Genomic DNA, 13698 nt, shown 5'->3' with positions numbered 1-13698 from the left:
ACAAGTATAATCGACTGAAAGGTGCCCTCTTTCAGGTTTGTTGTATAAATTAGTTGCGTCTGTTGATATGATGTCTGCAAATTCAATCTGAATTTGACCATTCAAAATACCCCAAATCTTAATTTGTGCATCTCCATAACTGACGCCAAAGAGGAGCCAAAGGTTGTTAACAAATCTTGAGAAGCAGAGGGTTGATTTCACTGAAAGTGATCTACGGTCCCATAAAAATTTCTGGTTCTGGTATTTCAAATAATGAATTCCTCTCTGAGGAACTGGACTGAGCATGCTGCACTTCGATCCCTTGATTGATCCATCTTACGAAGAAGTTCAAGCACATTCTGACTTGATTGAGCAGTCTTGTTTTAGATATAGATATCAACTGATCTGGGGAAAAATCCTCTTTTCATTTCACGAGAATTTTTAGGAATATGACTAGGAAAATTTAGATGATCCAGAAAATCCTTGTTCATGAATTTTTAATCTCAGGGAAACCTGCGAGGACATGGCCTATATGAAATTTCCGTCTTTCTTGGAATACTCAATAGAGAGATGCTAAAAAAAAAGTGAACCCAAACCAGAGAAAACACCACCACCATTAGCATTGAGAATGAGGAAGCCTTGGAGACTTGTAGAATTGTTGGCCGGTTTTACGTAGTACTAATGCTGGATGATGATGAGTAAAGCCTTTTGCAAACCGGGATATTGTGTAGAGCAATAGGCATTACTTCAGAAAAACAGGAAAAATTAAGTCACGACAGTAGTTCGAATAGAACTTCAATCCCTGATTTTTCCACAAATAGTTGACAAATTTCAGAATTTTCCAAAGTTCTATTAACCAGTGTGTTCACACGAAAGATGGAGAGTTGAAAGAGCTGCTTATTATTGATGTCTACTACAGCTAAACCCATCAAAGCAACTACAGCAAAGGCCATCCTTTTCTTTGTCTTCAAGATCCATTTCCATTGCAGCAGCCTCATTAAGTCTTCTTGGTGACTCTAAATTATCATCCCATTGTTCCCAAGGAATGTCTCCAGCCTGTCCCTAAACTGCAATAACTGTAATCTTACCTTGCGGAAATCCCAAATTTGGCCATTCCCATGATCATCTCATTCAGAAAACCTATATCGACTAGTTAGATGGAGCCTATAGGCAAATAGAGCCTTCACAGCATCTTCCATTGGCCCAATTTTATTAACACATTCAGACAATACAGGATCCTGAATGAGTGAAGACTTAGCACCTCTGGAAGCTTCAGCACCATTTCTCTCAGTAAATCAACCCATTCCTTCTGAACAAAATTTTCCTTGCTCATTACATCCGCCATATGCTTCAAAAGGAATTTGTTTATCATGCGCTGAATACATGCTTAAATCTACCAACCATCAGCTATGAATGTTATCGTTGCTTCAGGCGTTTCATGGTCACTCTTCACTTCAAGTTTAGGAATTTGGACGGAGAGTTCAGCAGAAGAGACTAATAACCTATATGCATTATGCCTTAAGATCAGTTCATTGGATGACATATCATATATTCAACGCGACAAAATGACCAGTGCCTGATTCTCTGAGATATTATTAAAGAACTCCATGCTAATCTTTTCATAAGCATAAACTATGGTGTCATAATCCAGGCCACTCGTTTCCATAACAGAGGTCACATTCGATTCATTTATGAGATTTGCCACAGAGAGTACCTAAGGGTCAGTTTCAGCAAGATCACCAAGAAGGCCACAAATAACCAAACGTATATCCAGTCTAGCAGAAAATTAGCAGAGGAGAAATGGCATTCAAGATTTTTTTGAGAAGTTTCACTCCCTGAAACTGGCATAATATCTCGAGTAAGTTGCAAAGCTTCTACACATGCATCAGAATTCTGAACTTTCTTTCCTTTTCGATAGTGATGTCTTCATCATCCAATTCGTTATCAATGTTCAACAGATTCTCAATAAACTTAAGGACACAAGATATAATAACTTCAGGTGTTGTTGTAACAGTTAAAATTGAAAATATATCAGCAACAAGATTCTATTCCCTATGCAATAATGATTCAAGATTGTGGCTTCTACCTAACATCACCAATCTCTGTTTCTTCTTCTTCGGCGAGCTGAACCCCAGGCAGTCCCTTCATAGAAATCTACCCTTCACCGTTTTCTTTAGTGGAGAGAGATCCATGAGACTTCTCTAGCAGATTCTGATCCAATTTTTTTAGGTTCTACTTGTACATCATTTGGAAATTCCAATATTGTTACTGCATTCTTATATGCATTTACAAGCTGCTCAAATGTCGTCCCGGATGTCAAGAGCTTCTCATAGCTTCCTGATTGAGTTATCTGTCCAGCTTCCGCAACCAGAATTTTATCGACTTCAGAGAGAAACTCCACTTGATGAGTCACTAGACTGACGATTTTATGAGCAAGGGCAGCTATGACGCATGCATAGAAAAGAATTGCAGCTGTATGTGCATCTACTACACTGAAGGGATCATCTAGGAAATACACATCTGAATCGTTTCCTTTCTTCCCCTCTTCCTCATGAGTGCTGCTAGTCCCCTCTTCTGAGATCCCCCATTGTTTCAATTAGGTTCTTCTCAGTATCACCATAAAAACTGATAACCAAGTTGAGCAACCAGAACAAGTGCAGATCCCCTATGCGTTAAGTATTGGAGCAATGTGCTGCTATTACGTGGGTGCAGCATATTGCTGGATCATCAAAGTTCCATGGAGTGAGAATGAAAGGAAGTGGAGGAAGCTTTAGTTATCCTCGAACCACAAGTTTAAAAACAAGTTGTAGAATGTTACTTTCTGAAGCAACAGACACGGAGAAACACCCGTAAAGAGACAATAGCTGTTCTTTAGTAGAAGATATGGATGCCAAATTTGAGCTGCTTGTCAATAAGTTCTGGAAAGAAAGTCAATCCAAACTGAAGGTTCTTAACCAATTCAGAGTTCTCATCGGTTATCACTTTCCCATCAGAGACTACAAAGGAGTCATCCGAAATATTCCATACAGAGACTGATTTATCTGTTGTATCAGTTTGACTTTACTCAGTCTCTGGGATCCCTGGAGCATTGCATTTTCAGTGCTTATATCAGTATACATATCACCATTTACAGGAGGAGCTATAGGAGTTCCCAGGACAACTGAACCATCAGGAGCTGCCTCAGGAATTGTTTGCCTTGTTCTTTCATCGATGGATCCATACCTTCCAGGTAACCTCCCTGCCTGTAAATTCGATGCAGCTGCTGCCGCTGCAGCATGTGAAGCTGCACTTGTTGTTTCAGCAGTAGCCAGATCTTCAGCAACAGGCAGGTCATCGAGCAACACACCACCACGTAAACCACCATCAATAAAGATCAAGTCACCAACAGCAGCAGCCGCATGTCTGCAACGCCTGGTCAATTCAACTGCAGCGTCCCCACCAGCTGCATCAGCACTACATTTGCCTGTCCTGGGACTAATGACTACAGACTTCGTATCACACCAAACGCCTGCTGCAGTATCCAACACTGCAACACTTGATGAATCTTCTACCATGCGTCCACCACCAAGTGCCCCTAAATCCATGTCAGCTTTCTCCTCATCGCTCTTCCCAGATCACCCCTCTCAGAATTTCCATCCACTTGTCCAGATTCTGCCTCTTCTAGATTTTCGTTCCTGGGAGAAGTTTTACCACGGTTTGAATTGGTGCTCATACTCTGAAGCTGGAATTATAGGTTGAGCATCTCTGATTTCATCTTTTCTACCTACAGATTATGATGGCATTTCTGCTCTCCAGATTCAAGGATAAGTGGCGATTGTACAGTCTTCCAAGCAGCTCATTAATGCCAGGCAACCAATGAGTGTACCTCACAAAGCTCTCCAATCTGCCAGTCCATCTCTTGCACGGATTAAATTATCTGTAGTGGGCAAATACATCCCCATCTCTCTGACAAGTGCTTCTAAAGTTTATATATCGTTCTTCAAAAGGTAAGCAACAGCGTCCATACTTGCAGCCTGCTGAATCGAAGGGTGAGGTGAGTCGACGTACGATTCGGTGCATTGAGTCAATGGACTCAGTTGTGCCATTGCACTGTATAGTTGAGCAAATGGGTTTTGGAACGTGAGGGTTTTGGAGTTCATCATCTTCATCATCATGATCAGAAGCATAGCTTCCAAGACTAAATACATCCCCAGGAGAGCCAGAACTGGATTTCCTACTAACAGCTTCGGTCTCAGTTTCTTTGTCTTCAACTGGAATTAGAACCTTAGCAGAAACCTTAGGAGTTAGAACTAATGGGGAAATCTGTGATACCTTATGATTTGAGGTGATAATCCTGTCGTCAACCTCGACTGTCATATCATATCTAATAAGAACTTTTGTCATAATTTCATCAAACAACTCATCGGTAACCTTTACTGGAACTTCAGTTATTGTTCGTTTTATTTCCTGGTTAACAGCTGCAGTTCCACCAGCTTCCACATAATCCTCATCATCATCTTCTTCTTCAGCCACATAAATCATACCCGAGTCAACTTTTGGAGCTCTTGCAGCCAGATTTTTTTTTACCTTGGTGCTGCGCAATGACATGAGTATATTCCAAAACATCAATCATACTTATACCAGCAACACCGAAAGGACAGTACCATTTTCCTTCAGGAATCCTTACAATTGGAGGATTCAAGCAATAAGTACTCAAGCAATAAGTATGATACTCTGCATTGCACATATCACACAATCAGAATACTGTCATCATCTTCATCAATGCCACATACTTTACAGAAATCGTTTTAGATGTCCATTAATATCGAATTGCCATCTCCCTTGTTGTACGCATCTTTGAGTACCTTCTTTGCTTTCCCCTCTAGTCTCTGTTTTCCTTTCTCGTGGGTTCCCTGTTTTGAAGTGAGTCCATTTGCTGCATTCTCGTAGGAAACTTCAAATATTTTCAAACGCAGGGCAGAGTGGAACCCAAGAAGGTGGCGGCACAATCCTACATATACCCTATGGCTCTGCTTCTGGGCGAATGCTTGCCATACAATTTAGCATATCTTGAAACTCCTCAACAGTTGGATAAAAACAGGAGCTTTTTCGATAATTGGCCTACATGCTCTAGCAACAACTCAATTAATTATTCTACTGCACATCACAAAATTCTGTAATGCACAAATTATCACCATTCTGTGCAGACTTCAAGAAACTCCTTGACAAAACCGATAAAAATTCGCGGGCAGAGGACTTTAGTGTATCCAAGTTATCCGCTGCAGCTTGTGGGGTATTTATTCAAACAGCTTCAGAGCAAAAATAGAGTCTCCCATCTTGACACATGCACTGACCATTGCAATCTGACACATCAAACTCACGAATTGATAAAAAAAAAAAAGAAATACAAACAAAAACATCCAATAGCAAGCAGCCAAGCCCCTCAATCTTGCTACATGTAAACTGAATCATTTCATGCTTGAACCCGTATTTCAGAACAGCACCATGTACAGACGAATTGAAACTTTCACACGGACAATACGAAGCTGGATACATCACTCGCCCCTGGTCCCTGCCTCCAATCATCCTCCTCTGTTTTTCTTCTCAAATTTAACCCCTGATTCACTCGAAGATAGTAAGCAGAGGTCCTCATGATTCTGTGATAAATGGGTGCAAAACTCATCCGCCATATTTACTATCATTCCCAAATTCGTCGGAAGGCTTGGCACCATTAAACTCATCCCTTATATTGACTCTTCCGTCATACTCCAATGTAACCCAAATACAAGGGCAAAGGTTCGAACACCGTGTGGGGAGAAGAATATAGAACAAATAAAAATAAAAGCAAAACTCGTAGAAGGAGAGAATAGAAAATATTGATTAGTAAGCATAAATAGCCCCCCACTTCAAGTGTTAATCCATGGGTTGATAATAGTGAGAATAGAGCAGAATAGGATTTAAAAAAAAGAACAAGATCACATTCAGGCATGGAGTCATATACTTTCGAAGACGTCTATAAACCCAAAATCAAAACAAGGCAAACAAGAGGCAACGAATCTCAACAAAACAAATTGTGGCCCTTTTCGTCCACACCAATCAACAATACATTGAATATTCGGAAACGAACACGAGGAAAAATCGAACATAGGTAAAAATTCCAAGAGTAACGAAGAGCATACCTCGACAACCTTGATTGCAATTGCTCTAGTTCCGCTTCCTTTGTGTTTTCTCCTCAAAAATCCTCTGAAATCCTCCCAATCATCTAATGTGTCCTCTCCAATGCGTCCTCTCACCAAAAAAAGAATCTCCTCCCACAATAAAAAAAACTCCTTTTTCTCCTTCCTTAATCAAAAAAAGGCCCCCCTCGTTCGAAGACATGCTTTCACGTATATATATATTAGCCCCCTCAAAGACCCAAATCTGTTCCCCCTAAAAAGGCGAAATCCTCTATTTTTTCTCTTCTTTTCTCCTTATCCTTTTTTAAATCTTCCAATTCAAAAGTCATCTTCCCAATTTCAAACTCCCCTCCAAAACCTTCCAAGGAGAGTCCCACCTTCCTTAAACTCCAATGGTAAGTTTCCTTGCAAAAAAAACATGAAATTTTTTAAGTTAAATAATTGAATGAACAGATAAGCAAGTAAATAAATTAGAAAATGGTAAAAATAATAAATAAATAAATAAGTCAAGGAAAATAATATAAAGAGGAAAATAAGATAAAAATAAATAAAAATAAACAAATTAACAAAAAAAAATGGGCCCTACGAGCCATGCAAACACGCAAGTCATATAAGTTATGCTAAAAATGTCCAAATGGGCCAAGTGTGCCTAAATGGCCTATGATGAGACTAAGTGGGCCTAGGGTGGTGCCTAATGGGCCAAGTGTATCTAAAAGCTATCCTAAAAAAAACAAGAAAAGCCTAAGTCTAAGTTAGGGCTGCCAAGGGTCACAATAAGGGATCAAATAATCCCTCAACCAAAATCTCCGAGGTGACTCAGAAAAAGGTAAGTGGTATGAGTAGCCATGGGCCACCAAGGAACTATTGTGGAGCATTGAAAACGAATTTTAAAGACATGTGCTAAAGGGACAAAATTGAGGGTCTACAGTAGCATTTTCACCAAGAAATCCTAAGCCTCTTTTATCAAAAGATTTACGCCCTGAATTAATCAACTCATTAAGTCTTTTAGAGCTAGGATGTAACTCTTCCTTCCTAAGACTTAACGCATCCTTGAACATTTGAATTTCACTTTTCAACACATCACATTTTTCCTTCACTTCCAAATGTTCATTTTCAAGAAATGCAATTTTATCAAGCAAGGCTTTGTTTTCTCCCTTTAAAACATCAACCTCATTGGTTAAAATCTTCTTAGAAGCCTTCCACTTGACTTGTTCTTGTTTAAGGCTCAAACACTCCTTATACAAAGTCTCATATGCTGTGTCAAAACTCATGTCATCATCATTGGAGTCACTTAACTCACTTGACTCACTTGAAGCTTCTTTTAAAAGAGGTTCCTCATTGACACTTGCAACAAAGGCTATGAAGTTAGTGCATTCCTCACTTCCATTGGATTCTTTTTCACTTGATTGATTAGACTCGGAGTCACTCCAAGTAACTTGCATGGCCTTCTTGTCTTTTTTCTTTGAGGGACATTCAAATGCATAGTGACCCTTTCCCCCACATTTAAAGCACTCAATTTTCAACTCCTTTTTCACATCTTTCTCCATCTTTTTCTCTTTTCCAATTGAGTTCCTCCATTTTTTACCATCATTTGATTCTTTCTTGGCTTTTCTGAATTTCATGTACTTCTTAATTTTTTTAGCAAACTTAGTAAGCTCACCCTCCGACATTTTCTCATCATCCTCACTTTCGAAACTTAGGGACTCTTCTTTAATAACTTTTAAAGCAATTCCCTTAGCTTTCCTAGGTGATACAAGAGTCATCTCAAAGGTTTGGAGGGAGCCTACAAGTTCATCTATCTTCAAGGAATCCACATCCTTAGACTCTTCAACGGCGGTGACCTTAGCTCTAAATCTCTCAGGAAGAGATCTTAAAATTTTTCTAACCACCTTAGAGTTAGAGATGGGTTCACCTAGATTGAAGCTAGAATTCACAATGTCCATCAGTTTTGCATTAAATTCTCCAAAAGTTTCATGATCATCCATCCTAATGGTCTCAAACCTAGATGTCAACATTTGAAGCTTGGACACTTTCACGGCATTAGTTCCTTCATGAGTCACTTGGAGAATATCCCAAGCCTCCTTAGTAGAAGTACATGTAGCAATCCTACGGAATTCATCTGTACTAATGGCATTGAAGATGGAGTACATGGCTCTAGCATTATTCTCACTTGCTTCATTTTCACTTCTATCCCATTCCAATTTAGGCTTGATAACATTAGTTGGTCTACCTTCTCTATCCAACACCTTAGGTGGAGACCAACCAAATTCAACGGTGTTCCAAACTTTTTCACTTTGCATTTTGAGAAAATATTGCATTCTCACTTTCCAATGAGAATAATTTTCACCGATTAAAAATGGTGGTCTCCCAATGGAAGCTCCCTCTTGATGAGGTTCCATGATTGAGATTCAAGGACCAAAAATGATTTTTCCTTTAAAAACCTGCTCTAATACTAATTGAAAATGTGAATCTCAATAATGAACTACACCTAGAGGGGGGTGAATAGGTGTTGTAGAACAATTTAAAATTTCTCCCAACAAAGATTACCTAACCTTAGACTATCTTAATGTCAAGAATTTTTTCTTCTAATAACTTTTCAACAAAGCAAAACATCCACAAGCAATAATGTATGCATCAACACTCTCCCAACAATTTATAAATGCAAAACACATGCAAATGCTTCAACACTCCTCAAAAATAAATCAAAATATAGAGTGAGAGAAAGAGACAATGAACACTGGATTTTTAACGTGGAAAACCTCCGAAGAGATCAAAAACCACGGGCCTATCACTGATTGAAAACTCCACTATGAAGAATAAAAACTGAGTATAAGGTTTTACCTAGCTCAAGCCAACCAATCCTTCCCGGAATACTTGACTAGTACCTTCATTTTCAGCTTCTCCTTTTAGAGCACACTTGGAGTCCGCACCAAGCTCAATCTCGGCCTCTTCTTGAATCCACACAAGAAGAAAATGGGTTTTTGCACAAACCCAAATAGAATGAGAGATTGAGATGTGAATGAAGTAATGAATCAACCCATTTATTGCTCAAGAAAATCCATTGAAAACTAGTTTGGAAAACATTAAGAGAAGTGTATTTTCTTTGCAATCAAAAACCCCAAATTAGGAAAGCAAAAATGAGAAAATGAAGAACACTTGGAGTGTGGCTACTCTCCCCACGTTTTCAACAGTCTCTCTACCCAGAAAATGAGAGAAGATTGGTTTTTAAAGTGTAAAAAGAAACCCTTAATCTAATGGCTGAGATTTGATCAAAAAAACATTAGTTGGATAGATCCACCCCTACACCTGGATCGATCCAGAAACAGAGGAATGAAAGCCTTGCACCAAAAACCATTTTTCCCAACTTTCTAACACATTTAAAGATTAAAAACCGGGTTGATTCACATCCAATCACCACACACTCGGCTACATACCTCGGCCTCTTAGCAAAGTCTTAGTCTTCAAAGTCAAGTAGTCCGAATAGGAATAGGAAAGCTGAGTTAGGGGACACTTAGGAATTTTGTCCGGAATTGCCAACCTAGCTAAACACTCACAAAGACAATGAAAAAAGAATAGATGAGAAATGGAAGTTCACTAAAAGGTTTCATGTTAATAAGAGTTCAACCTACGAGCCTCCTATTTTTATCCCTTATATGCTTATAACAGAAATGTCAATGTGTTAAGTGCCAACTGGGTCATTCTCTATGTAAATCATACAAAGAATAAAGAGCGAAACTTATAAAAAGAAGGGCATTCTACCAGTTGGCATCCATGCCTTTACAGATTACATCTCTATTGTTCTTGTGGCCAAACTTTGTAATAATTCCAACAACAGCTAAAAGCCTTTTCTTGGGAGGAGTCCCCTTATTTTCTAACAAGTTCTTTGAGGCAAAATCTTCCTGCTGTGCTGCCGCTAGCTCCATCTCAAGGGCTGCTAACTTCTTGTGTTGTTCCCTATAAAATAAAAGAACCATCACCATGACCTTTAGATTATATTTTGTCTATTATAACAAAAGCCCCAAAAAAAGAACCCCACATAAAGGAAGGATAGGTATAAGTTATTTACCTGCATGCTATAATTTTCAGTGTGTCATTGGCTGATTGCACGCAAAAACCATTAAAATGGAAAAACCCATTATCTAGTCAATTACTCCGAATGATTAATTTTTTTTTAAAAAAAGGCTGGTATCATCTCAAATAGTTTCAATAAAAGAAAAAAAAAGACAAAAACAGAAAGAAAGAAAGAAAAAGGCATGAGCTCATGCAAATCACTAATTTATTTGGCATTGTAATGTAATGCTATAGAACGTATAATTAATTTAAACCATGATGGATTGATTTTGGTTCCATACAATGTTAAGACCCCCTTTGTATCATTATAATTCTATAATTTAATCTCGATAACAAAATAGTCCCAAAAAATGCATTAACAAACTGTGGGGAAGAAAATTTGAAGCTACAATTGAATAACAAATGGTAATACATAAAAGTAAAGATAAAAAAACATACCTGACTAGTTCTCCTATCTAGCCTTTAATCAAATAAGCCCCATTCTCATAATCCAGCCGTAGCCTACCGAAAACAGATTTCCATAAAAACATTTTTTTTTTTTGAAAAAAATAGACCAATTATAATCAAAATCAAATCATCACAAAACAAAAACCTAAATCAATGAAATTAACCACACCATAAAGCACTATTACAGCTAAGAAACGAAAATCAATTCACAACATGAAACAGTGCCAGAACTCACCGGCTGACAACATAAATCCATGCCATGGTGTCAACATGGCTAGCATGAGAACCAAAACTTGAGATCTGAAAGCCGAACCAAATAGCCGGTGATTCGGTCCCCGACTATGCATTTCTTCACTGTGAAGCGAAGAAGACTACAATCTTTAAAGACCTCTCATCAATAGTTGGTCGATCGGGCTGAATTTCAGGTTCTTGTTTCTCTTTGACCAGATTTTGGCTCCGAATTTGAAATACACAAGAGTATTTCGGAGAAGAAAAGAGAGAATCGGAGTCTAGGCCTCGTTAGTGATGAGGACGTCAGTGATGGTAGCAATGTAGTTGGAAAAACGATTTAATGTACTGTGAACTAGGTCTATTGTAAACTATATTTGGTTGTGCATGGGTATTGTTTTGGGCCATAATCAATTTAATGTACTGTGAAGAGGCCCATGGCTTCACTTTGACCCATTGAGATAAATTATAGGCCTTTAGTCCATCAGGATTAAAGTGATATACCTTAAAACTATACTGTTGAGGGGGGATATAAAAGTTAAAAAAGGGAGAGGAGAGCATAGGAAGAACATCACCCTCATCACTTTTGTGCAGTCAAGCTTGTTGTTAGATCAAGAAGAAAAAAAATGGTAAAGATATGTTCAAACATTACAGGAACTACGAATTTTATGGATCTTCATGTTGCAAATAGAAAATTGAATAACAATTTTTGACAAACTATTAATGTTTTTTATCTTGTTTAAAATCAACAATCATTGCTTTGAAATGTCTAAGAGTACTTTTCCTATATTTGATTTCACGAAAATAGAAGAAAACAAATTATAATATTATAATTTAATCATCATAAAATTAAAAAATACAAATAATCAAAATGTGTTTCTATCTTTACGATATTATAACAATAAAATATAAATATATTAATATTTCTAAATTTATTAAATAATTATATTATAGTATTTACTATTAAAAAAGATATACCATATATAAGCAAAATAAAATTTTACTTCCAATGGTTGTTTATTATCTTAGTGTATTTTTTTCCTAAATTATTTTCATATTTATTATCTTATATGAATGTATTTTATTTTAAATATCTATCTTATTTTTATAAATAAATGATGTAACAAAAGAAGAAATTGGCCTAATACACTTGCTTGAAGAACCTCTCATCTTAAAATAAAATAAAGTAATAATAATAATAATAATAAATTATATATTATATATTAAACCACCATTTGAATTTTTCATCATGAACCTTTCCCTTGGGACAGTGACCTTAGAGCTTAATTGGTGACATGGATTCCTCATTCAAACAAATTGTCCACGACATGTGGACAAGACAAGGAATTTTGTTTTTTCTCTCATGTCGGCAAGACTAAACTTTAAAGATTTGGTAACTAATTTGTTCAATTCTTCATACATAAAAACATGTAAGACTGATTTGATTTGATTTGATTTGATTTTATACTTAAAATTGAACAAATCAAACCAGGGTAATTGTCCACACTTTCACTTCTAAACTTTAATAATGGAAAATTTGTCTTCTTTAATTATCAAAATTAGTAAGTGCTCGGTTAGAATAGAATCAAAACATTAGAAAATCCACGAGTGTGATTGCATTCAAACAATATAAAAGTTGAGTCTTTGTTTTTTCTTCTTTTCAATTGAGGGCCGGCATGTTTTGGACCTTTCTTTCTTGTCCATTTTAGGATTGAAGAGAGAGATAGAGAGACATAGAGAGATTTCTTCTTTTCAATTGAGAGCATGTTTTGGACCTTTCTTTTTTGTCCATTTTAGGATTGAAGAGAGATATAGAGATTAGAGAGAGAGATAGAAAGGGTCTGCCCCCACACATAAAAATGCAAAACTTGACCCATGACCTACTTTTGGGTCCAGCTCCTTGCAGTTGTCTCATACTTGCTTCAGTCGTCTTGTACATCAACAGAGAACATATCGAAAGCAACACCTGAATTGCAAACAACCATCATTTTAGACACTACAAAAAGAAAGCAAGCAATTTAAACTGTTTAATTGGACCAACAAGGTGTTCTTTTTCTGGGTATATAAAAATACCCTAACCTATGCGCATAAGGACCGGTACTGGTTAGATTAAAAAAACAAGAAGTAATATTTCAATAATTTTCATTACATTAATTAATTTGATAATTGAAAATTTGGTGAACAATAAACACATGTGAAATAATATTCAATGGATCTATTCCTTGGGGATTTTGAACAAAATATAATATTTTTTAAAATATGACAATTGAAAAATAATTTCTTACTTTGTAGGAAATTGTGAAAAGTAAAATGGGAAATTTCTTCAAAAGATAATTTCAATTTAATCATCAAACTTTTAAGTTATTTATTAAAGAAATAACTTCAAAATTTGGAATTTATAGTGATATTATTTCTTTAAAACATAACTTCCATGTAATATAATTAATATATTTTTATGATGGTTTTTTTTTAGGTTATTACTTTTCAGAGATAATTTTATTTTAAGAGGAATAGTGAAATTTTTTGAGAAAATAAAATTTCATTTTTTTCAACTATTAAATTTATTATAATATTCAAATCTAATTCCTCCTTCAAAATAAACCAAATTTATTTTTAAATTTTTTAGATATTTCTTGTTTTTTAAAATAAAAAATTAAACTACTTAAACATTGTGTAATTAGAATAATAAATTAATCTACCATGAATTAGTAAATTTGTCATAAAAAAATCTAAGTATGACTTAAATTTGTTTTTATTTATTTTCTCTATTAATGTAGAATAAAAATATTCTCATGAATTGCTATGAAAAGCCAAAATG

At 36.3% G+C, this 13698-nt stretch overlaps 1 protein-coding gene across 1 annotated transcript; it reads right to left on the bottom strand.

Moving 5' to 3' along the window:
• Nucleotides 1-1868: 1868 nt before the first annotated feature.
• On the bottom strand, nt 1869-8875 carry LOC132252759 (uncharacterized). The gene is made up of 2 exons (XM_059733928.1): nt 6138-8875; nt 1869-5321 (listed from the first exon to the last, which is right to left on the bottom strand). Exon 1 carries the CDS (start codon nt 8531-8533, stop codon nt 7022-7024), a length of 1512 nt encoding a protein of 503 aa, XP_059589911.1. The 5' UTR covers nt 8534-8875; the 3' UTR covers nt 1869-5321; nt 6138-7021.
• Nucleotides 8876-13698: the final 4823 nt, after the last annotated feature.

This window comes from Vitis vinifera, chromosome 1, assembly GCF_030704535.1.
Source record: "Vitis vinifera cultivar Pinot Noir 40024 chromosome 1, ASM3070453v1".
In the NCBI taxonomy this organism is placed as follows: domain Eukaryota; kingdom Viridiplantae; phylum Streptophyta; class Magnoliopsida; order Vitales; family Vitaceae; genus Vitis; species Vitis vinifera.
The sequence above is the reverse complement of the archived record's forward strand: the minus strand, read 5'-3'. Positions and strand labels throughout refer to the sequence as shown.

Coding starts and splice junctions, on each gene's coding strand:
- LOC132252759 (XM_059733928.1), bottom strand. CDS start 8,533: ATGGAACCTCATCAAGAGGGAGCTTCCATTGGGAGACCACCATTTTTA.